The sequence below is a fragment of the Mirounga angustirostris genome, unplaced genomic scaffold (assembly GCF_029215605.1).
Source record: "Mirounga angustirostris isolate CCGP_5_RB_7025 unplaced genomic scaffold, mMirAng1.0.hap1 SCAF_11, whole genome shotgun sequence".
NCBI lineage: Eukaryota > Metazoa > Chordata > Mammalia > Carnivora > Phocidae > Mirounga > Mirounga angustirostris.
Window position 1 is genome coordinate 3,520,663 of NW_026991719.1, and position 26,654 is coordinate 3,547,316.

The 26,654-nt window shown below is 42.3% G+C and overlaps 1 protein-coding gene across 1 annotated transcript in view; it reads right to left on the minus strand.

Annotated features, from left to right (window-relative positions):
• Window positions 1-405: 405 nt before the first annotated feature.
• NLGN4X (neuroligin 4 X-linked) overlaps window positions 406-26,654 on the minus strand; it is a 289,234-nt gene continuing 262,985 nt past the window's right edge. Inside the window, exons 6-8 of the mRNA XM_064573691.1 lie at window positions 14,791-14,976; window positions 10,483-11,272; window positions 406-1,989 (exon numbers count right to left, since the gene is read on the minus strand). Of these exons, the coding sequence (XP_064429761.1) occupies window positions 1,140-1,989; window positions 10,483-11,272; window positions 14,791-14,976 (1,826 nt within the window). The 3' untranslated portion in view covers window positions 406-1,139. The remainder of the gene's footprint in view (window positions 1,990-10,482; window positions 11,273-14,790; window positions 14,977-26,654) is intronic.

The window sequence follows — 26,654 nt, forward strand, 5'->3', positions numbered from 1 at the left end:
TTTCTAATTTTTTCCGCAAAGGTTTCAGTGGAGACTGCACGCTGGGGATCCGTCCTGGCGTTGCAACTTCGTGAAGCTAACACACGAACATAAAAGTTTTCTCAAACCACGGTCTCCTAAGAATGCTGTTGCATGCATTTGTGCAACCCACAGAGGGGGAGAGCCCCACCCCACAGAGAGTCTGGGTCCGCGGTGCCACACCACATCCTCCTACAAAGGAAATGCATTAGAAAGCCCCGTGTCTTTGCTTACCACAAGGAATTAAGAAGAAAACCCTCCTGTGTCCGGGAGGAAACAGAGGTGAATGACTAAATGTATATATATATTTATATACATACAGACCACAATGAAAAGCACAATCTTGGTAAAAGCTCTTTCAAACTGAAAACACCAATAAAAGCTTTTTTGTTGGTTGGTTGGTTGTTTTTTTTTTTCTTTTTTTTTCCTCTGTGTGCGTTTTTGTTTAAACTCACAGCTATATACACTTTTTTGTTCTGCTTTTTACAAAGTTTTTTTAAATATAGTTCAGGCCGGCAAGACATCTCTTTGCCCAGAACTATAGGTATGTTACTACATAGTCTGCTCTTTTGATAATAAAATTCTACTTTTCCTCCTCTCTGGATTACAGTTCCGTATGCTGGGTAAAAGCCCACAGACTCTTTCCTTCCATAGAGCCATCCGTCATATGGCACACAAAGAACTCTTTTCTGTTGTTTGTTTTGTTCTGCTTTTCGGGTGTAATTAAAAAAAAAAAAATTTTTTTTTTTTTAAGTGTCCCTGGCTGAGTTCCCCAAGGGTCAGCTTCGATCGTTGCATCGGAAGCATCCAGGGCCTTGAGACGGTGATGTCCTAGTCCCGCTAAACGGTCGCTGGAGAGACGGGGATGGTAAAGCAGTCCTGGAACGGCGATGTACACGTTTTCACATTTCATAGGGTCAGAAGTTGATCTCGTAATACTGGGAAATGCCAACAGGATGGGTCCACGGGGACACAACGGCGGCCCCGTTGCTTCTTTTGTTTGTTTGTTTCTGTCCTAAGTCAGTGGGGTGACAGACATTCCTCGCGTGGGGATGCTGCTTCTCTCTTTCTCCCTCTCTCCGGTGGGGGAGGAGCCGAGGAAGGGGAAGGGAACCGCACAGCTATACTCTGGTGGTCGAGTGTCCGTGGGGGAGATTCGTACTGTTTTGTCCTCCACTGAAGGTGTTGAACGTGTGCAAAGGCTGAATCCCCGTCAGTGTGTTTGGAATCATGGTGATGGTGTTTGGTGTCATGAGTGGGATGTCATCCGGAGAGCGGCGCAGCGTCAGGGTGTAGTCTGGGGGACAGGTGAGCCTCAGCGTGTCGTGAGCCTGCAGGGACTCGCACTCGTGGTCGTGCTCCAGCTGCTTCATCTGCAGCGACATGATCTCCTCGTTCTGGATGTGAGCGATGTCGTTGGTCGTGTTCCTCTGGGGACTGGGGCGCCTGTGAGTCTCGTGGCGTCTCTTGTCCTTCTTGTAGTACAGAGCCGCGAAGGCCAAAATGTTGAGGAAGAGCAGGGAGGCCCCCACGGCGATGGTGACGCTCAGTTCGGTGGAGTAATCCCGTTTGGTTTCGATGAGGACGGTTGTGTCCTCGGGCCCCGTCTTATGAGGGTCCTTGGAGTGTTTGGGGTTGTTAGCGGGAGTGATGGCTGGGCGTTTGGTCGTGGGCCAGATCTTGGCGGGAGACCGCCGGGTTCCATAGGGAAAGGAGGTCATGTCAGGAGGAGGGACCTTTGTGGTGGTGGAGACATACTGGAAGATCTCATTCAGGTTGTGCAGGTGGGGCACCAATTCCAGCCAGAAAGCCACCTTGGTGGCTCGGTAGTGATCCCTCACTCTGGGCTTTAGGCCAATATGCAGATAGAGCTGGTCTTTGGGGTTATACTTGGACCAGGCCACTTCCTCAAAGCGATTGGGTTTTGTATGAATGAACTTGGTGTCCTGAGGAACAGGCTGATTGGGGTCACTGGAGATAGAAGGGAGGAAAAAAAAAAAAAGAGGAAGAAGGTCACACTCTTCGACATGGGACAAGTAAATCTCTTCATCAAGTACAACAGGGAATTACAACCAGTTACTCACACATGTTTATTGATGAGCACCAAGTACCCGCGGAGCGACAGACTCATTCTGCTGTCATCCAAGCATGGCTACCATTTTGTCTTTTCATTAACATCCCCTCTTCCCTTTATTTTAAAAAATAATTCCTGACGGCAGAGTTATGGCATTTCCATAACATTTGTACTATGTTTTGAATGCACCAAATGCTCTTCAACAAGGAAAAAGTGAAAAAAAAGATGGATGTAAAAAATTTTTCTGGATTTCACGTTTACCTACTTTTGAGCCATCAGTCTCAGCCAAAGGTGTTTTGCCCACACAGGGACATTTGGCAAATGTCTGGAGACATTTTTGGTTGTCGTGGATGGGGGGCAGTGTCATGAATGCGTGGAGAGCCTGGGGGCACTGTTCAACATTCTTCAGTGCACAACAGAGTCCCCCACCCAAGAAAGTCTCTTGTCACAAATGTCAATAGTATTGAGGTTGAGAAATCCTGATTTGGAGGCTACTGTTCAAAAAGTAGGCATTCTCTCTTTGCTCAAGACTGGCTTCTGGGGTGGACGAATACACAGTGCAGGTTTAATAACTAAAATGTATGTTAAAATTCAAACAAAAACAGGCTTTATAATTGCAAAATGTGAGTAAACAGTAATATGCATCATGTGTTTGCTTTCTGTTTGAAAGAGGAATACTTATATACTGAGTATATTTGAAGACTGAGCCACGTCAAGATCAAACAACATTCTACTCATTCTAAGAATTTTGATAAGATCACACTTTTAGATATGGTGAAGTTAACATGTTTAGAAAAAGTAACACCCAGTGCCAGAAAGTGAGGGGTTTTGTAGATGTTAAGTGCGTCAGGCCAACTTTGAACCTGAGATTTGTCCTATTATTCACATAAGTGGGCGCAGGCAGAAAGATCGTCAAAATTAAAGGATAATCCACAAACATGGTACTTTAAATGTCCTTGCCACCAACTTTCTTAATATAACAACCAACCTCCCCAAAATATCATATTCTCATTTCTTCCGTTTATTTTTAGGGTTGGTAAAGTGACATACACTTCATCTTAATACTTCATCTTAGTGTTTATTTGTTTTGAAAATGTTGAGGACGGGCGCCTGGGTGGCTCAGTTGTTAAGCGTCTGCCTTCGGCTCAGGTCATGATCCCGGGGTCCTGGGATCGAGTCCCACATCGGGCTCCCTGCTCTGTGGGGAGCCTGCTTCTCCCTCTCCCACTCCCCCTGCTTGTGTTCCTGCTCTCGCTATGTCTCTCTCTCTCAAGTAAATAAATAAAATCTTTAAAAAATATATTAAAAAAAAAAAAGAAGAAAATGTTGAGGTCATGCACTGCAAATGTCACCTGGTGGATGACACTGAGCATTCAGACATCACGGATGGGCCAGAACAAGCTAGGAGGGACCTGCACACCCACATCGATTGCCCTGGGTGCTCAAACTTCTCCTTTGCAGGCAACAACTTCTGGGCAGCATTTATAAAGCTACTTCTAGCCACTGCCTATCAGCTCACATGCTAGAAGACTGGGGGACGAGAAGGTTCTCTGTGAAGATCCCCAGTCCACACACATGGCCCTGCATTATGCAGGATGCACACAACACAGTGACCAACAGGTGCAGCGTTTGCTAAGGGAAGGACTTTTGCCCTCAGCGTGAGGCTGTCAAAAGCATTTCCATGCATTAACCTCTGCAGCTGTCCCTCTTTATAGCTGTGAAATCTTGAGCAAACCCTCAAGCCTCTCTTGGCCTCACCGTCTTCATCTATAGAAGGGGTGAGAATATTGGAAGTAAGTGATGCAGGTTAAATAACCACTGCCAAGTGTGGGCAAATTAATAAATATTATCCTCTTCTGCCAATATGGAAAGTAGAATACCCAAAAATCGCTTAGGGAGAGAGGACTATAAAGTCATATATGGTAATACCCACAGCATGTACAGTTTACCATATACTGTATATGGTGCATGCCGCATGGAGTATACTGTATACCACAGGATATACGGTATACTATACACCGTACATGGTATTTACTGTATACCACAGGATATACGGTATACTATACACCGTGCATGGTATTTACTGTATACCACAGGATATACGGTATACTATACACTGTACATGGTACTGTATACCACAGGATATACGGTATACTATACACCGTACATGGTATTTACTGTATACCACAGGATATACGGTATACTATATTTGTATATTGCATATATTATAAATCATAGCATATGCAGTATATTATATACTGTCTGTAGTATACACTGTATAAAAGTATACTGTACATCACAGTATATAAGGTACACTGTATACTGTACATAGTATTTACTATATACCACAGTACATACGGTATACTGTATTTATATATTGTATATATTACAAATCATAATATATACAATATATTCTATACTGTCTATAGTATACTGGACACCACGGTATATATGGTATGCCATACACTGTACATAGTATTTACTGTATACCACAGTATATATGGTCTACTGTATTTGTATATTGCAATGTTATAAACCATAGCATATGCAGTATATTATATACTGTCTATGGTATACATTGTATCAGTATATACAGTATAATATATAGTGTATATATGTTCTATACCTCAGTATATATGGTATATTTGTATATTGCAATGTTATAAACCATAGCATATGCAGTCTATTATATACTGTCTATGGTTTGCATTGTATAAAAGTATACTGTATACTACAGTATATTATATAATGTCTATGATTTACATTGTATCAGTATATACAATATACTATATAGTGTATATATGTTCTATACCTCAGTATATATGGTATATTTGTATATTGCAATGTTATAAACCATAGCATATGCAGTATATTATATACTGTCTATGGTTTACATTGTATAAAAGTATACTGTATACTACAGTATGTTATATACTGTGTATAGTATACAGCATATACTATATACGGTATACTATATACTGTATATAGTATTGATTGGATATCACAGCGTATATACTATGTATAGTATACATTGTATAAAATTATACCCTAGCATATTATGTACTATATATATAGTATGTATTGTATACCACAGTATATACAGTGTACTATACAGTACATATAGTATATATTCTATACCACAGTATATTTGGTATACTGTATATTATAGTATATGCCATATAAAAGTATACTCTATAGTATATACTGTATGAAAGCATATTGTATACCATAGTATATGCTGCATAAAATACATATATAGGTATCTATCTATATGACATATAGATATAATTATATATGTGGTATACAAGAAAAAGAACTTTTACCTTTTAACTACACACTCACTGCAGTGCTTCCATTTTACTAATGGGATTAAGAAAATAAAACATAAAATTATAAGTCCTATTGCCATGAGTTTTCTTATGTGTTCATTTATAAGCATTAGTATATTTAAAAATAAACGTTTTATCTCTTCTTTTTAAAATGTTGGCTTCAATGTAGTACCTCATGTTTCTTTTATTTGAGTCTTCTGGAATAAGTTTTTGAAAAAATTCCTATTTAATTGGAATCTGCCATGGGAACATTTGTCATCGATTTTTATTGTTCTAAAAGCAAGGAAAGGTGGTGAGAATTCCTACTATTTGTCCATTGATCTGATTTCACTGAATAGGGTCTATTAGCTGTGTGGACCTTTTATTAAGCAGAGGGCAATGAGGAAAGAGAGCATTCTGTTCATGTTGGATGTTGGGCTATTTTTGATGAAATTCGGTGTGCATCTGAAAGGTAAAGAAACACATTTATTTTGTTCTCAAAGAATAGAGCAGAGGATTTTGAAAATCCAGGTAAGTAAGATTTAGCCTGATACAATCTATCCATTAAAGTTCTTGGAGATGCACAGTCAGAAGCCTTAACCCAAGATAAACTCACAGAGCTCACGAAAGTCCATCATTTTCCTTGTCAAAAACTCCAAAGACAGCAAGACCTCTAAGTGGGATATCAGTGTCTTGCTTTTTTAAACTTGACTTCCGCAGGCAACATGTTTTAATTTCCATGAGGAAAATTAAAGGTCATAATGATTAAGGATAGAAAGAAACGGACGTATCTTCTCTCCCTAGTAAAGACCTCAATGCGTATCTGCATCTACATTTCCCAGCACCTGAAACACACATTTTCACCTGTTGTAGTTGGAGACATCATTTGGCAGAGAATAGTCAAGTGCATTTCTAAGCTCTTGTGATCCATTTTATTTGCTAGAGATAGGTATTATGATTTCTTTAAAAATATCAGTAAGCTCTCTGAGAGGCTCTTTTTGATGGTATAAGGTCCTTCTCACACCTAACATAATGTAGCAGCTGGTCATTTTAAGACCAGACATAGGCTACAGCTCTCCCTAAGCCATCCACCCTAAGCACCTCTCACTTTTTCGCAAAGGTTGAATACAAATTCATCACAGCATAACCAGCACAATCGAGAGTCATGGCCTCTGATGCAGGCCTACATCAGTGTCCTGAGAACAAATCAAAAAATGGAAATCTGTGTTGGTTGCATTGGCCGTCTCAGAACTATGTTTCCATTCTCTCAACTCTGATACCATTCAAGGAAGCCCTTCGATGGACAAGGCATCGTTTGGTTTTGTGGAAAGTGCTATTTGTTGCAACGTGTTCTAGAGAGATTGGGTCTTCCTTGGTGTTCCCTTGATTGGCACTTCTTCCCACAAAGAGCTCAAACCAAATTGGTGTTTGGCCCGTGAGCACCTGGATTCTATGGGCCAGTCAGGTCTCGTATTCCCAAAGGGATTTTAGGTGACACAGATTTCAATTCTTCCTCATCCTCTGTAAGCCTTGGAATTTGTTTTAGTTTTTCCTTGACCTTACTTCTCTTTAATCAAAACTTTCCACGTCGGCTTTTTTTGTAGACTAGTACATGTTTTGGCCTACGCTGTTGTTTTTCCCGCACTGTTTTGGGTGTGTCTTCTAAGCTGGGTCACGGAAACACCCTCCTAGCTACAAGGAACTCTCCTCTCTCCTTCCTCTCTGCCTCCTACAAGCATATTCCCAACATTACTTTCCCACGCTTAACAACAAACAAACTATGGAATATAGACATCGAAACCTAGACAGAAGGTCACACCTGTGAGTTTTGGGTTGTACATGAAGAAGCACCAGCATACATTCGCCTTGCCTGACGTATGAGCAATAAGGAACACCAGCGTGCTGTCGGTAAGGTGCAGAAGATTGGAAGCAACAGCAAATGATCATGGGGATGCATGTCTTGACGCCATATATTCCTGTCCCCGTAGCAACGTGTTGTGATGGACAGAGGGCGAGATACTCCTATAATCCAGTGTCTCTAGTGCTTACAGGAGCAGTTGATGGTACTCTGTGTCTTCTGTCATGGTCTGTGGGTCATGGCCTGAGTCCAGTGGCATCAGATATGGTTTATCCTACGCTGTTCCCTTACAGGCGCCATTTTGGCTCATCTTCCTTTGTACCCCTCAAGCAGCCCCCTGGGGACAAGGAAATACTCCTCTCCACAGACCTTGGTGTACCACTGCCCTATTTAAATAAATAACTAACAACTACCTCGTAAGACCTTGCCACATATTGACAAGTACCTAAATCAGCAGACTGCACGTCTCCTCGATCCTCTGTTTTCTTGTTAAACCAGCGGCTATGCAAATGTTATCCCCTAGTTACTTACTCTGGAAAATGGTGCTTTGCATTTCATATTAGAGGAAGTTCATGTCCCTCCAGTTTCTGCATCTGCATCCCATGGCAACCTCCCCATGTGCCTGTGTCTTTAGATGGCCATCCATCTTCTTATGAAGGCATCGTTCATATTGGCTTAGAAGTCCAACCTGCTCCATCTTATCTTGACTGATTCTATCTGCAATGACCCTATTTCCAAATAAGGCGCTAGGCACGGAGACTTGAAATTCCGGAATCAGCATCCAATAGAATCTCAGGCATGGTGGGCATGAAAAAGCACCCAATAAGAGAACGTTGTGGTATTTTTAATCCTGGCTCAGTCTTTGATAGGTCTTGGTGAAAAGGTCCATTTGGTGTTAGGAGCTCTTTCCCATCTTGTGACATTGATCAATTTCCTTTATCTTTTTTTCTTTCTTTTTTAAACAGCGTGAGAGCATCAGCCTCAGAGCCTTTGGCAAGGTGAGAGGAGCTAATGAGAATTTAATAGCTTTGTTTGGATTTTACCATTTTTTTTAATGGTTCAGTTACACTGGTGATGAATGATCCTAGCTTCTCATTTAAGAAAATCATATGAAGCTCATTTCCAAACATGTAAGGGAAAAAAGTATGTGGTTTTAGCTAAGGTAAGCAACGACGGTGTGTTTAGATATTACACGAAGAATGCTACGTGTGGATGCCGGTGGCATGACCACCATTTGGGAAATGGCCTTCTGAGTCTTTCTGCTTCAAGAATGTGACACTTTGCTAGTGTGATGGTCTGTGGGTCAACTCTGCAACTCTAGCAAAAATCCCTTTGCTAGGAGACGCATCACACATCTGAGTTCAATGACAAAATTGGGCATTGTCGTGCCTTCAAAAGGGCAGATGGGTTGAAGTGTTCCCCCCTCAAATTAATATAGGCTGAAATGCTAACCCCCAGCCCCTCAGAATGTGGCCTTATTTGGAAATAGGGTCATTGCCGATGGAATCAGTCAAGATAAGATGGAGCTGGTTGGACTACTAAGCCAATATGACCAATGCCTTGGTAAGTAGATGGCCATCTAAAGACAGAGACACATAGGGAGCCTGCCGCGGGATGCAGATGCAGAAGTTGGAGGGATGTCGCTGGAAGAGAGCCTGCAGAGCAGCAAGAACTAGGAAGGAGCACGAAACCTTCCCTTGCAGGTTTTAGAGGGAGCTTCGTTCTCACCAATGCCTGCATTTTGGACTTCTAGCATCCAAACTGTGAGACAATAAGTTTTTGTGGTTTTAGTCCACACCATTTGTGGTACACAGTTATAGCACCCCTAAGGATGTTGTAATAATATAATAAACAAGGATTATATTAAAATACTTGTGGACTTGACCTCAGTCATCTCCTCGTCGAAGAAAGAACCTTCAGGTGATAGGAAAGCACCTCTCCCAAACGTCCGTATACTATCCTGTTCCCCCGCCCCTCCCGCCTCCATGTGAGCCTTTCTTAGACCAAACTTGTCAAATCCGAGGTCAAAGTGGGTATCCATGCAATAGCTTGCCACTCTCTAAGCACGCCATACTTTTGCTGAGACCACAAAATGTTCTGAAACCACTTGCCACCCAATAATATTTGGGGTCATTGTAAAGAATGACACCCACTAAAGCCCTAAGTAAGCATGCAAAACCGCGGCATCCCCACATTCTCTCTCTCGAGGTGCGTAAGACTCAGGCACTGCAGGGCTGCCCCCGGGCGGGAGCCCAATTCCAACACCCGGCTCTCCACGGGGAGATTCACCAACCCTCGGAGAGCATCTCCGATGTTAATTCCGTGCATGAGGCTCAAGGTTAATGAGAGAAGCAGAGACGCAGGTAGAACAGAATGATAGCTCATTAATTTCCACAGTTCTGTCATCAGGCCAGAGAAAAATGAAAAGATGCTGTGATGTTTGTAGCTATTGGGAATGTTGGGGAGTCTTTTTCTCTTATTGTTTGCAGAGTCGCTGCTCAAGAGGACATTGGCAACATCTGTTATGTGTGTGGGTCTTGTATATTTTCCACTATGCTTAGCCAACGAAGCTTCCCTTTGAGGTGTATTATATATATTTATATAGATTTATTTCCTATATATGCACATATTTGCAAATATGAAATGTGTATTTATTTATGAAATAAATGTGTGTGACATAGTTACATGAATAAATATGTTGTAAATATACGTATATATAGGAAATAAATCTCCTAACTGTAGAGAAACACTACAGATGTATATACATATATGTGTGTTAATAAAGAGTATATACACACATAGTATTTCCTAGATGTATCATGGGATTGACTTTATTCTCTTGGCTACACAATAAACACAATTTGCCATGTGGCACATGGATTTTAATAACCCTATTATTTATCAAAGGAGACAAGGTCCTACCGAGACCTGAAATTCTGGGATCAGCATCCCGTAGAATTGCCAGGTACGTCTCAGCCTTGAACTGGCAGGTGGGAAACAGACTTTTTTTTAGGGATGCTATTAGCACTCTGAACTCTGGTAAAACTCTGGTTGACACGATGCAGTTGGGGGGTGTGCAAACTACGAGACCCCCCTCCGTTACTGTGTGTGCGTGCGTGTGCATGTCGGCATCCTATGTACCATTCGGTCATGGAAACAAGACTTGTATGGAGGAACCAGACAGAGCAGAAGAGAAGTAAGAAGCCGGTGTGGGAAGGACATACCCGGTTTTGGCGAAGTTGGTCCAGTACGTCATGACCACCGCGCTGAGCATGACATCGTTCTTGGAGAAGTTACAACTGAAGAGTTCCGTGGGGCCGATCATGGGGATCCCAAAGACATAGGGCACTTCGTCGCCGTGGGCTGAGTCCGCCCAGCTGGGTTTCATTTCACTTTGGCAGTGGTGATAGAAGGCGTAGAAGTAGGTCGGAGAGCCATACTGGGCGTGGAGGTCGGCTGTGGCCACGGCGGGGGCCACCCACTGGTGGTCCGTGAAGAGAGCCACCAGGGTCTTCCGTCGCGTCTCCGGGTTTTCCTTGTCGGCCCAGTCCGTGTACATGAATTTGATGGTCTCCCGCAGCGTGTCTTTGCCCTCTGGGTAGCCATAAAGGTTGTCCACAAAGTTGGACACGGAGAAGTCAAAGTCATTGGGCGTCACGCCATCCTCGTTGTCCACGATACCATCCACAAACTTCAAGCCTTCCCCCTGGTTGACGCCCAGCATGATGTCATAATTCAGGAACTCTCCCTGCTCCATCAGGATCTGAGGGTCGTCCGGGATGACATCGCCGTCGATGACGGGGCCAAAGGAAATGTGGTACGTGGCGGGGGTGATGGTCTGCTGAATGAGCTCTTTGTAGTTCTTATTCCGAAGACATTCGACCATGTCCGTGGTATCCAGCATGTTGCAGCCGACTTTATCTGCCAATATCCGAGTGTACTTGGCAGGCTGGTAGTTCACTGCCCAGCTGGACAGGGCGGTCCCGCTCTGGATGATCGCCTTCTGGAACAGACCTGCAGGTGCAAAGTTGTAGACATGCAAATGAAAACCCGAAAGATAGAAAAGCAGCTTTTACTGGGCAAAGAAGGCTCTGATTGTCTCTCGGGCATGTGAATTTCTGGATACAGTGGCATTCAGGTCTTTCAGGATTTTTTACTCATTTCCATCTCTTTCTGTTCCCCTCCCCCTCCCACTGGACACTGGTTTTCTGGGATGTTCTTCACTCTCTCTCTCACACACACACACACACACACACACACACACGCAAGCACACGCACACACACAGGGTCTCAGAGAACGAAACTGCATTCACAATTTAGCTGCAGTGGTTAAAAGAAAAAAGGTGCACTCCATTTACCCTTCCCCAGTTTCATGTTGTGTTGACATCCCCATCCCCAGATGCTATATATAAAGCCTCACAGAGTCATCACCTCCCCCATCCCTTAAAAGTATGCTTTGTGCCAAGAAGACGTCAAAGACCGTTTTGCCTCACTGGTGAAACCAGAAACCAGGTTCCACTTCATTATGGGGGAAAAAAAAAAGAAACTTGCACTGAAATCAATTTTAGAGTATAAATTCAGACATGTATTTCTATTTCCACCCTCAATATATTAAATGCATGAAGCTTTTACAACTAAAATATTAATTAAATTAGCGATTCCTAAAGGAATCCTCAGTTGACTGCCCAACGAAAATGTATTTTTCAACAAATCGCTGATCTCAAAATCACATAATTCAAAGCCCAGACTTTTCTGTCCTGTATTCTGCTACAAGTTAAAAGCGTGTGTTTGGTGAGAAGTGGAAAAAAATAAAAATTGGGCTAGTTGATGAGTAAAATTCTGTGTAGCTTACAATTTCCTATCAGATCAGTCTAGTATATGAATGTCAGTCAGTAAAAAAAAAAAAAAAAAATTTTTTAAACCCTCTGTTTTTCACGACTACAGGACAAGAGATGATGGGGTATGAAATGATAGTATTCTGTTTCTTATCTCTTCCTGACATTTTCTTGGATTCCACATGATCTAGCTCTGATGGGTTGGGAGTTGCTGGAAGAATAATTCAGCCGGGAGCCCAGAAGTTCGTGCCCCGTAGAGTTTTAAGGTCATGCAAGCAATCAAGGGAGGAAAACATGATTGCAATCAGGAAGATGCGATTCTAAAGACTGGAGCATTGCCCAAAGATGACACCCAACAGAAGATTTTTAAATGGATCTGGCTTTGCTCAATTCAACATCAAAGTTATTTGAGGGCCAGTTTCCCACAGTTGATAACACTCGCGGAGATGCACAACTATGGACTTGCGTGTTCAGCTCTCAAGGTTAATGTGTGGAAGCCCGGGAAAGAAATGATGTCGATGCTTGATCCATCGTGAAGACTTTCATAAGTTAAAAAAATCAGGATTAGAAGAATTTTGCTACAAGTTACCCGGTTTGTTCTTTTTTTTTTTTCTTTTTCCTATAACACTGATCGGCCATGACTGATGTAGCTCTGTGTGTGTGTGTGTGTGTGTGTGTGTTTGTTACAGAATATAATCCCTGATAAACCTTGAAAAAATGGGTCCAGAAAAATGCCACCCATAATTCGTACCAGAAGATACAAGTTACATCAGCATTTTGGGGTCATGCCCACTTGGCTGTTTCCCCACTCAATGTTTTGTTTGTAACAACGGAGTCCAATATACGTTTAGCTTTGACATTGTGTTTCCCAGGCTTTTGGACACCTGTTTTTGATGCTAATTATTGTTCCTTTGAGCAAATGCACCTGTTCCTTATAAACTTCTCGTCTTTTGAATCTTGGAGCTTTTCATTTGAGTCTTTGCTCTAATATCGTGGTGAACATCTTCACGAAAGCATCATTTTCCAGGCATGCGGTGATCGTTTTTTAGTCTACATGGCTAGAAGTACAATTCTAAGGCTGACGGTCTGGGTATTTATTTATTGTTGGGTTGTTTCGAAAAGCTGCAGAGACGTGACCCATGCACAGCCTTGCCGTAGAACTTGCTCATTTCCGATCTGTTGATTTAAGTAATTCATGCTCTTCCTCCAATTAGATTTGGTTTACTGTGTTTGATTCCTATGGAAGCCGGTCCTGACTACTTGCTCACTCGAGAACTGGGATTATATCCACTGACAAATGGGGAAGTCTAAATATTTTCTGGAATGCTGTAGGAATGGATACTACCAATGACCCCTCTCGTTAGTCACTATTTCATTTTTGTAAAAACGAAGGGTTAATACAAGTGTGAGCCCCTAATTCGAGCTCTCCTTAATGTTACAAAATCACCTACAACCTTGTCAGCCTTGATTTGACTGATGGTTGCTTGTGGTTCTTGCACTGAGCATCTTATTGACAGGTGAATTCTGAACCTCCTCACCATGCTGAAAATCTGCTTGTCACTTCGGTGCCTGTGACCAGCTAAAATTTCTTCTCAAGCCAAACATTTTTATTTCCTAAGGCCTGCCGAACACCTTCAGAGGAAGTCTGAAGTTCACGACGGAAAATCAAAGTGGAAAAGCAGTTGGTACATAAAACAGCAACTAGGAGAGGCCACCGGGAATTGGCACAGATATTCATGAATCCGTAAGCAAGACTATTCTGTACAGAAGATCAAGACTACCATCCACTCTTCCCCGATGTTTCATAGCTAAAGGGGAATGATGGAAATAGGTTTGAATCGGGGTCTGGGAAGTTTGGTTTCTTCTCTGGCTCTGACTCTTGCTGTGTGACCCGAGGCAGGTTAAGCAACCTCTCTGAGCCTCAATTTCCTTTCTATAAATGATGGTTTTGGAGTAGATGAGCTTCAAGGTCCCCTTCAGTGCTACAGGTTACCAATGGACATGAGGGAGCCACCTTGAGTTAGGGTGGGTCATTTTTTTTTTTCTTCATTTAACGTAATTTTTTTTTTAGCGGCGGTGGGGGAGAGGCAGAGGGAGAGGGAGGGAGAGACTCGTAAGTCGGCTGTATGCCCGGCATGGAGCCCCACGCAGGGCTCGATCCCAGGACCCTGAGATCATGACCTGAGCTGAGATCAAGAGTCAGACTCTTAACGGACTGAGCCACCCGGGCGCCCCAGACAAGCAAGTTTTAAAATCACGTGGCCATGAGCCACGTTGCTTACCGAATGTACAAATCTGCATCCCTTACCCACATCGCTGTTTCTCTTCTGTCTTACCTTTCCCAAATTGAGATGACAAGTTGACCGACTTTAAAGTTGACCAAAATGAAAAAATTTAAAATTGACCGGATAAAGTCAGAAAGGTAGAAGCCAAGTGCTGGTCTTGCTAAAGAAGTCATTTTGTCCCAATTGTTGTAACCGGCATCTAATTGTTAATTTAAGTGAGATGACAAAATACGGTTCACGTGGAAAGAAAGTGGAGTTAGAAGAAAGGGAGTCTGTGTCCTTTTGGGGATTTTCGGTGGAGGCAAGAGAGACTTAGGACAACACCAGCACCCAGCACCTGGGATATGCACTCTGTGTGTGTTCACTTCTCAGCCCTGTGGGTCTTGCACCAGCACGGCGATGCCCTTCTTACCTTCTGAATAGTGTGACAAGGTCAAGAGGCTGACGCAAGAGGCTCCCGCCCCCGAGCCGAAGATGGTCACTCGCTTGGGATCCCCACCGAAGGCCCCGACGTTCTCCTCGATCCACCGTAGCGCCTGGATCTGATCCAGGAGCCCATAGTTGCCTTTGGCCGCCTGGTCGCCGGTACTTAAAAATCCTGCAAGAGAACACAGGATATTTGGGGTTGTCAAGTATAAAAAAGCACATCGCTGGTCCTTGAAAAGGTATCTCATGGTCTACCTTGTTCATTCTTTGCTCATCTCCCTATAAGTGAGAAGCACCACCGGGGAGCATTTTTCAAGGCAGGAGGGATTATGTTATGTAAATCATTGTTATGACGGTTACTGTTCCTGCTGATCCTATAATACAATGTCTCTCTCATCTGTGAGTTTGTATGGGGCCACCCTACCCTGTCGGGCACAATCAGTCTAAATTATCTACACCACGTGACAATACCAGAGACTGTAAATCTGACCAGATTTGAGTTGTCATTCCGGTGCACGTGTTGGTTGCAAAGTGGCCAAGTTTCCTAAAAGAAGTTTTTCAGGGAAAATCATAAAAGGAGTTTTTCAGGGAAAGATCAGTGCATGTGTTGGGCTGGGGGGATTTCTGTGTCGATGTTTAAGAGACCGTGCATGTATATAAAGGCAATATGGGTCAGCTTTCTCCCATTGAATTTGTTATTAATATTTTCATTTAATTCCCTTTAATGCTTCAGTTTCAAAGTAAATGAGAGACGTCATGAGATCCCAGTGTCACTTAGCATGCACTTCTATCTTCGCCCTCCAAAACAAAAACTACTGCCAAACACAGAAACAAGTCTTTAATCTTGGCCAAATGACAATACGTATTCAAATCACTCCAACTGTCCCCGAAATGGGATGAGCTGGTACGTTTTATTTCAAGAAGAAGGAAGATTCGGTACCTTGAGGAACTAATTTCACTCAAGGCATCAGATCGCTAATTCTCCCTTAGAAGCTGCAAATAAGGCATTTATGGGAGTAAAGTGATCACATCGACATCGGACTCCTTGCCTGTTCCACGTGACAAAAAGATCCTGACCTGGAAAAAAAGGCTTCCGTCTGACGTTTGAAGTTGACAGATACTCTCCCGCTGAAATTCAAAACTATGATTATTTTGTTAAAGCACCTGCCAAGGTTAATTTATTGCACAAACATCAACCCAACTTTATATCCCTTTCTTTCTTGCATAAGCCTTCTGACCAAAAAAAAAAAAAAAAAAAAAAGCAAGTCATAAAAAGTGTTTTTTTTAACCATTTTACTTTGTTATTTGTTCCTGCCCCCAAACACCCAGTTATGGTATCTCCCTCTTCCGTTGCATTTGCAAGGGCCATGCCATTCACCTCATTTCAATTAGTGCGTATTAAGTGACCACCCGCTGCAGTGTTGATGTGAACGTGGACTGATTCGGGCCCGGAAATAACAGGAATCAGAACCAAGGCGATCAAACCTCCTCTCTAACCAAAGCTGACAGCAAATCTAAGGAGCACCTGAGCGCCGGCTTCTAAAACCTAAAACAAAATAAGTAGGGGATGAAGGCTTGTACCCACTGAGGAAGCGAGGCTTCGTTCCCCGGGCACCTGAGAAAAATGCACAGTGTGAGCTGGGAGGGTATCAGAAATGAATGGGCCCCAGTTTAAAATAAAGCAATGGGAAGGCTTTTTTGGGGGAGGGTTGGGGGTTTCTAAAATTGCAACAATCGGACTCACAATCTCCTGTATCTGCAAACAGATGCAGGGTGAAACCTGCAAGGTTGTGCATTTAGGCACGTCCCGCAGATCCAGGCTCCTCTGGCGTTCACGGGGATTGAGCTGAGATTAGCTGTGATTAGTGGGAATGTTCAGACATTACCAACCCCTCCCTCATTTAATTAGCAATTACTAATTAGCGTTTCATGCCAGCGAATGTTCCCTGGCTCTGGCATTCATCATGCAACCTTTTACACAGTTTCTCATAAAATGCATCACGCTCTGCTTGGGAGAAAAGCCCCTTTCATGCAGCTTTATGTATGAAACCCGCTCCTAATGGCAGTTTGGGTGCCGTATAATAACCATAAGACAAGCCTCTCTTTCCCCATTAAGGAAAGAGGTGATTAATTCCTAAAGGCTCTAGTAATTTTTTGGCAGAACGGCTCTGTCTTTAACACATCCTTCCTTCACCGCCTCTCCCCACCTCCACCCTCTGTCCACTCTCCCAGAATGACCTATTTGCTTATTTTGTTTCCGCAGAGCACCGTGAGGATTTGCAACATACGGTAAATCACCAGCCTTTATTAAACTGGGGCCCCTCCCGAGCAAAACGTGTCTCTTGTAACCTTTCAAATGCCAGGCTAATTAATATTCTATACCCTGGCAAATCTTAGCTTTCCTAACAGCCTCCTATTGAAAGGTTGGATCTTTGCGATTCTGAATTCCTTCCAAAAGTCCTGAGGGAAACAGCTCCTCCATGCATCTCTGAAGTTCAGCAAATGAACGTGGGGCTTTTTGGGTTTGTTTTTTTTTTTGAAGTTGGTGTTTCCATAGTTTCTGCCACAGAATCTTCATTTACTGCAACACCCAGAGACTTTTTTCCCCCCCTTTCTCTTGTAATTTAAACAATCCTCAAGGCAGAGTTTCCATTGCAGGTACACAATGAATGCAAGCAATTTTATTTTCTCTGCAAGAGTGTATTCCTTTGCTATTCTGATCGTGAAAATGCGGTATTTGATATAATCCAGATACGAGATGTCTATGCATTTACTATCGTGGAATTCTATGAACGTGAGAGCAAGGTAATCAATTTGGAAACAGCCAGGCACGTCACCAAAGCTGAGCGCTGGTAGAAGCATCCTAAGAAGTCTGTCCCACCGCGGAGGACTTAACTCCCCATATACGCTGCCGATGAATTAACAGAAGCAGCCCCTTGGCTGGCTAAAACCAGAGCTTTTAAACAAACGGCTTCTTTCACTGATAAGCACTCTTGGCTGCAGATCCTTCAAGCATTTCAGCTGATGAAACATTTGGCTTTTGAGAGTTAAGGTCTCTGTAATGAAGGTTGTAAATCAGTCAGCCCCTCCACCCCACCCCAACAATGGGACAATGGGAGGGAGATACAAAACAGACACTGGAATTCACACGTACTGTCACTATATTGATACCAAGTTTCATTCAAAGCACTGGAAGGAACAAAAACATATACATTCACACAAGAGACAGCCGGTTTATCCATGAGAAATGCCTGAACACCCGAACTCACATTTTCCCCCTGCATGCTGAATGAAATTCAACATCATATAAAAACGAAGCACTGTATTTGGTCTTCTTACTGGTGCTAGAATAGAAAGTTTCAGGCTTTTATGATAGGTTATCACAATCCAAAGTTTTCTCATTCTTGTGAATTGCACCAAAGGAGAATGATTCCAGGTCACACGGCTGTCCGTGCACTGCAGGTCAATGGTTAGAAGCCCAATGTGTCAGATGGGGCTGCCCTTTTGTTCATTTGTAATAGGACTTTAAAGCTACAATCCATTTTATTTTAGGAGATGATTCATTAGATAAGCAGAGTAGACCATTTTTTGGGTGACCATTAACCACAAGACAAGTGCTAAGTGTATAAAGAATGATATATTTTATATTTTTAGGGTGTGCATTCACCTGTAATTGCTAGAATTAGAGTCTCAACTATTTCTAAAGGAATTTCTGAAATACAGTTGAGACTAAATTAATTCTTATTAATTGCATATATACACATATGTGCATATACATATAGACATATTTCTGTAACATATGAGAATGTATCTGTATAAATAGGTCCTTCTGTGAGAGCACACATATATATAAATACATGATATATACATATACAGACATACAGAGCAGCCTGAGGATTAGCAAATCACTAGTCCTTATTAAATCATAACACCTCATTCCTATATGTGTGTGCACACACACTTAATTTAATGGAGTAAAAGCAAAAAGGAATGTTTGCATAAAAATTCCCCAGTGAGAAGAGAGAGAATTCATTTTAGATCACACGAATGAGCCCAGAAAGAAACGTGTGATAAGAATTAGAGCAGAGGTATAAAGATGAAAATCAGCCAAAGACATGCAAATCTATCTTCTCGGACGTTTATAGGAAATCCTTCACTGGGTGCATTTATTACAACGTGAAAGTTAAGTTTTCTTAGTGGAATCGTGTATGATTTGACGAAAGGGTCTATACCTATGGGTGGAAGGGGAGGAAAGGTATAAACTCCAATTCTGTGAGCCTGATGGGGGAAAGCTCTTGAAATTTAGTGTCTCCATTTGTAGTTTTTAGTTTACTTAACAAATGACATGAGTCATAACCTACCCTATTTAATTATCACATCAATGTCATACAGGGTCAAAATCTATTTCCAATGTCAGTAGAATAAATGTAAGACAGTTACGAGGACAGATGATTTCTATGCACACGTTTCCAAACACGGGGCCCATTAAGTTGTTAACGGGATTCCTTACATTAGTTCCATAAAGTATATTATATTCCCGCACAGTAATTGAGAACGAGTCTGCACAGGCGTTTTTAAAGTACTTCAGCTGAATTATATTAACTCACACACTAAAACCAAAGTTATATTCTGGAAACAAAATACAAAATAATAAATACAGTTTTGTTTATTACACAATAGAGATCAAAACGTGAAGGTCATTGCTTAACAAGTTTCACAGAGATGAAATTTTGTCAGTGGCCGGTCTGGAACCAAATCCCCTGTGAGTCAACTATGGATGCGTTTCCATTCGAAACCCCATACTAGAACATTGGTCTAGATTTGTGGGACTTGCTTTCAATTGGCCGTCAAATCTTTTTGCTTTTATTTCTGAAACAGCTCATACACCTTGTTCCTGGGCTGGGTATGCACCCTAGTACCTGACATGAGACATCCAGTTGACTCTTCCATCCTGGCTGGCCATTTCCATACCATGAAAAAGATAACCCTAAAGCCCTTAGATCCTGAAGGCCTATTCTATTAAAAACAACAACAACAACAAAAACCCCTTTATTTGAATGCACAGAGGTAGCCAGCCACCCAAGGATCAATTCCTATTGATGGTAATTTTGAAAATAAGGGATGAGAGCAATGTCAGTGTTCATGAATAAAAGTTACGTTGCATGAATTCTGTTGGCTGAACCATATAATGGGCGGTTCTTCATTTGTGGAGACACAAAAACACATCTAAGATCTCTCGAGGGAAAACAGTGAGCTGCTGAATACTGGGTCCTATGATCCCATGTTTATTAACATAATAAAGCGAGCTGTAAGATACAAACTCTGGAAGGAAATCCAACATTTAGTAGTGCTTAATTCTGGGAATGTGGTTTTAGGTGATTTTTCCACTTAATTCTAAATATGGGTTTACACTTTTTCCAATTTGTAGCTCACTCTTTAGCAAGGAGTCTCAATTACTGTGGGGGAATATAATATACTTTATGGAACTAATGTAAGGAATCCCGTTAACAACTTAATGGGCCCCGTGTTTGGAAACGTGTGCATTAAGCATTCTTTAGCAAGCACACAAACACCGTGTTACTTTTTGACTGCCCCCAGGATAAGGCTTGCATTTCTGTATCTCTTTGGCTTTAGACGTGGTCGACTACATCCAGGATGCTCTTTAAAGGGCTGCCTTGGGCCTGTAAGCTGCCCTGTCCACACTGCCCGAACCGGCCTTCCTCCCGTAGACCTGGCCTCACTCTTTGCTCACGGAGCATAGACCAACCCCATCCCCTCCCTGCTCCAACCCCTGAGGCAGGAATTCAGTGTCCTTGCTTTCTTTCCCTCTACACATGCGGGTCCCTTCTCAAAAGTTTCCTGATTGTCTCCGATCTCTCAGCTCCGTACATTTCTTTCAGCAGATTTCTATTACAGAATTCCCACTGTCTGGGAAGGATACGTGCTTGTCATTCAGTAGCGGGTTACCGTGTGGGCTGGGGTTGGAGTCAGTCACCTTCGGGTTGGAATCTATGGTGACACCTCGGGGCGTCATGTAGTTGCAGGTTTCCAAGTCCCAGTTTTCTCACATGTGGAATTGAAGAGTGGAGAGGGCGCATCCAAATACCCCAAGCCCACAGCAAGTCGGAAGAGATGCCCTTTTGGTAAATGGAATGGGTCCACAGGGAAAACTGACTACTGGTCTACCTAAGACTCTGACATGAAGATCAGGCACGTGATAGAGAAAACTTCCATGCTGCCTGATTGCACGTGTTGTTTATGAAATGATTTGGCGTGAAGGTGATGCATATGTATTTGTTAATTCTGTTTATTAAGTGTTCAGTATATGCTTAAAGAAAAGCGAGGCAAAAAAAGAAAAAGAGAAAAGAAAAACCCAAACCACCACATACTATAGATTTCATCCATGCTGTGAATTAGGAGACACCATTCACCAACATTTATATGTACCCACGATGACCCAGGAACATGGTAAAAGCTGGGGACAAATAGAGTATTTGAGTAGATTTCCATAGTTATATTGAAAACTTACACAATTTTTCTGCATTTGCATGCTTCTGTTTGTTTTTTAATGAGAATACTTTAGGACCACAAGTGACAGACATTTGCCACACTTGTGCTGAGCAAAGCATAACATACAGACTTGTGGAATCACTCTGTTGTACTGATGAGACTAATGTAACATTGTAAACTATACTCTAATTAAAAAAAGAATATTTTAAAACTGATTAGAATTGAAAGTCCTAGTTTTTCCAGGAAACTACACTTATAAAGCACACAGAGGACACACATTTTGTCCCTATATGGTATTCAGAGCCCTAGAAAGTGCACATAGGAGAAAAGACAATTTATACAATCCTATTTTTAACATAATTGTCATAATTTCTTTTAAGGTATACTATATATATGAGAGAATGCTCTATGCTCAAAACATGCTTCTCTGTTTAGATATGCGTTTCTATCCTCGATTGCAAACAAGGATGGTGCTGGACCTACTAGTGTTATTTATGAGTACTTACTGCTAGGTACTATCCGGGGGCGGACCAGAACTAATCTAGTCTGTTCTTATTTTTCCATAAGACAATCAGAACAAGTAAATGTAATAAGGACAATGCATTCTTTTCCAACTCGATCAAAATCCAACATTATCTCCTAGCGCACATCATCTTTTTTTTGTGCCCAGAAATATCCCCAAGATTTCCAACATTGGTTTTCTCCGGCAAAGCTGAAGCACCGAAATTGTTTTAGTTAAGAAAGAACAACAAGATCTGAGATGTAACAGCACACCCATGAGTAACAAGTAAGCATGATAACATAGGAAAGAGCTAAAATCCCAATGGAAAAGCTTAGTTTCGGGAACAGGGAGGTTTTTGAAGGTATTTTCCAGAATGGAGTGGCAGGGACGCATGCCTTTGGTTGACACTTTGAAGTGCTCTCTGCTTTATTGCATCCTCGCTTATTATGTATTATGTTCATAACTGTTGTAAGATCAGTGTGTTTGCCGTCTTTGCTATTTTTCTTCCCAAAATGGCTAGCCCATAGGTACACAGCACTCAAGATCCTGTTACCCACAACCACAACACAGGGATGTTGTGGGATGCTTTTCCTAAGACTCTTTAGAGTTAACTCTGCTTACGGGACCTGCCGTCGTGGTTGATTTTGAGAGGTAGAAATGTAATCTAATCTCTTGTAGAAATTGAAGGCCATTTCACCAAGGGCTGGAGATGAGATCTTTGCAATTCTGTGTTCACTGGCCAGGAGACACTCCTGATTTGTGAGCAGCTACGACATCCCACTCTACCTCTTACTGTACTAACGTTTATTGTTACAATTGCCATCATCATTTTTGATAACTCTGGCCTGGTGTGGCACTGGAAGACGCAGGGAAGGCTTTCCTGAGGAATTTAAAAGGCAGAAATGAAGATTTCTCACCGAAAAATAACATACAAAAATATTAAGCAGATCATATAACAAAACAGGTATGAGTAAATTCAACTCACAAAGAAAATAACTGTCTGCTCTTTTTTTTAACAGATTTTAAGTGATCTCTACACCCAACATGGGGCTCAAACTCACAACCCCAAGATGAAGAGTGCCTGCTCTACCCACTGAGCCAGCCAGGTGCCCCCATAACTCTCTGTCCTTAAAGATTAGACATAATCTTACACTGATTCTCCACTTAAGGAATGTTATCTCGCCAACTTTTGCTTAAACAAAGTAATTTTCCAGAGTCAAGAACATATTAAGTCTTCCCTACACAGACAGCATGTGCGGATCACATTGGGTCCCCTGAATTTTAGCCATTACCCTTGGATTCAACCAAATATCATTAACCTTGCAATGGCCAAAAAGCAAAAGCAGCCGGAGTTGGAGTCAACTGCAGAAAAAGCACAGATCTTAAAATAACGAAGATGTAATGGAGATAAAATATTTAACAGGCATATGGCGTTAATTCATTTAACTCAGTGAAATATGGCTCAATTCACCATACTGTCATGGGTGCCTATAATATTCCAGGCTCTCATTGTCCTTGTGGTGAAAATGTAGCAATGAACCAGTTAAACTGTATCTTCGACTGCCTGGAACTCATATTCTAGCATAGGCAGATCGACAACAAACAAATACAAATTAAATGATGTAGTATGTTAGTTCCCTATTTTACAGCTGTAACAAATTACCACAAACCTGGTACCTTCATTCCACACGAGTTCTTACCATACAGTTTTAGACTCTGAAATCCAGACAGATAGATAGAAAGAAGACAGAAGGAGGGAGGGACGGATAGATAGATGATGGATAGAAGGATGGATGGATGGATGGATGGATGGATGGATGGATGGATGGATGGATGTTTGAGTGGATGGATGGGTGGTTGGGTGGATGGATGGATAGATGATAGATAGATAGATAGATAGATAGATAGATAGATGGCAGATAATCGATAGAAGGATGGATGGAGGGAGAGAAGGAGGGAGAAAGGGAGGGATGGATGGATGGATAGATAGATGATAGAAAGATAGATGATAGATAATAGAAGAATGGAGGGAGAGAAGGAGGAAGAGAGGGATGGATGGATGGATGGATGGATAGATGGGTGGATGGATGGATGAATGTTTGAGTGGGTGGATGGGTGGCTGGGTAGGTGGCCAGGTGGGTGGATGGATGGATGGATAGATAGATGACAGATAATAGATAGAAGAATGGATGAAGGGAGGGAGAGAAGGAGGGAGAGAGGGAGGGATGGATGGATGGATGGATGGATAGATGGACGGATGGACAGATAGCGATAGAAGGAGGGAGGGAAGGAGGGAGGGATGAACACACAGATAGAAAGAAAGATACAATTATTTCAAAAGCTAAAGCATAGCATAGACTCATTTCATCACAACAGTTTCAAGGTTGCAAACCTGACAGACAAGGGCAGAAAGTGCTAAAAATAGGGGCTCTGAGGGAAATGCGCTCAATCCCTCTCCCAGGTGCTTCTGCTACACGACCAGATGCTGCCTCTCAATATGTGACTCAGCTATGTTGAAAATGAACCAGAGAGAGAGAGATGCCACTGAGCAACTCCAGGTACAGGTGTCCCTTTTTCTCCCGAGCCCACTTGTTATGGGCAGCTCTGCATCCTGCACTGTGATCCCTGGGTGAGCTAGGATCATCCTCTTCCAGCCTCCACGGTGCTTCGAGCCAGGAACGGCTGGGCTAGCTCAGAACCGGGGTGAGGGATTCGTCTGAACCACGCTGAGTTCTCAGGAAAAACAGACGCAAGTAGGCTCCATCCCAGACCACAAAAGTGCAATCTCTTGCGATACAACCCAGGGGTAGACCCTAAAAACCAAGCAGGATTCCTACTTGCATCTGGCAGATGTAGTCATCCAGGATTGGCATTTGAAGAATAAACTGAGCACAACCAATGTAGTGTTTTTCAAGGCTTAACAGTGTAGGCAGTCATTACACACAATGGGCAGAGCCTCCACTGAGCGAGGCCACCCCAGACTTTAGTATATTCTTCTTAACATCATCAGCGAATGTGCCAACCACCAAAGAAAAAAGAGAACCAGCAACCTCCTCTATTATCACCGACCCTATATCCGAAAGAAGCAGAAGGAAAAGGGAAAAGCTTTCTCTTGCCAGATATAAAAATCCCAACGTCAAATGCCTTTCGCTCTCTCTTTTTTTTGCTTCATCCGCTACAAATTGTGACCAAATTTATGCTTACCTCAGGCACCTGAAAGTGTTCATTTTGTGTCCCTGTGAGGAAATTTGGTTTATTTTTGAGAAAAAAAAATGTGTGGGGTATTATACTCTGCCTCACACTGTCCTTAAATCGAGTACAACTAAAATGAAAAGTCATATAAAGATATATATGTGTGTGTGTGTATGTATAATACACATTTTTCTGTTTTCATCATTTCTAAGTGCACAGTTCAAGAGGATTATTTATATTCACAGGGACGTGCAACAACCATCACCATTGTCCATTTCCAAAATATTTCCATCACCCCAAACAGAAACTCTAGGAAGCTACAAGTCCCCATGGGGGAAATATTTTTAATTGTAGTGTCCATAAAATGTGCTACCTACACATTGGGCCAAATCCGGTTAATAAGGTATGATACGTATTGAATGACCAATGCAAACCCCCTTCCACGTCGAATTGCGATGGACCAAACATTCCTATGTTGAAACCCTAATCCCCAGGGTTGAGGTTTATTATTAGGAGGCGGCACCTTTGGAAGATGATTTGGTCATGAGGGTGGAGGGTAATCATGAATGGGATTGGTGCCCTATAAGAAGAAGCCATAGATCTAGCCATGCAAGGATGCAATGGGGAAGTCAGTGGACTGCAACCCGCAAGATGGTCCTCCCCAGAACATGACCATGGCGGAACCCTCCTCTTGCAGCCTCCAGAAGGGTGAGGAAGAAATGTCTGTTGTTTTCAAGGCACCCAGTCTATGGTAGTCTGCTTGTAACCAGTAACAGACACCAGGAGTGTGTGCGTACTGGTTACGAGAGCCGAACAGACATGCCTCCCACTAAGAGTAAAGGTCCTTGAAAATGCCCACCATAGTACTCAACTGGTTAGATCCCTTGACATCACTTTAACACTGTTGTTTTGGAATCTCTATTCACATACATAAAGCACCTCCACAACCTGTCTACCTTGAGGGGAGTTAAAAGCAAATGATGGAAAATGAAATACTTTGGGTCTCATTATCCAAGGTTGATTTCAAAGCCAACTAATATTCCTCATCCTAGGGAGAACTTGGGTCAGCCAAGATGTCCCTCTGTCCAATTTGCTCCATGTGGAATCATGGCTAATTGTCAACAGGATGACTCGAACACACGGCATTATGTTCACTTTGCAAGAAAGATCCCATGATCTTGAACACGTTTTTTTAATAGTAAATTTCTACTTTTAAATGTTTTCAGGACAATAAAAATCAAATGAAAAAAATTACTTAATTGACCACAGCATTTAAATAGACCCTTCAAATAACAGCTAACTTCTTCATGCAAAACACCTTTTATCATTTACAAGGTGCTTTTTACACCTTCTTTTATCTGTCCCACTGAAATGGAGGTTCCTTTCAGTTACCAATATTTCTGGTTTCTTGGGTTATGTCTGTGGTTAAACACATACTGGTTTCAAAGAATTGGGTAACACTAAATACTTGATTACCCTCCCTGTCCACACTAAACATCTGCACATCTTTTAAGAAATACTCATGCCTGGGGAACCTGGGTGGCTCAGTCATTGGGTGTCTGCCTTTGGCTCCGGTCATGATCCCAGGGTCCTGGGATCGAGGCCCGCATCGCTTCTCCCTCTCCCACTCCCCCCTGCTTGTGTTC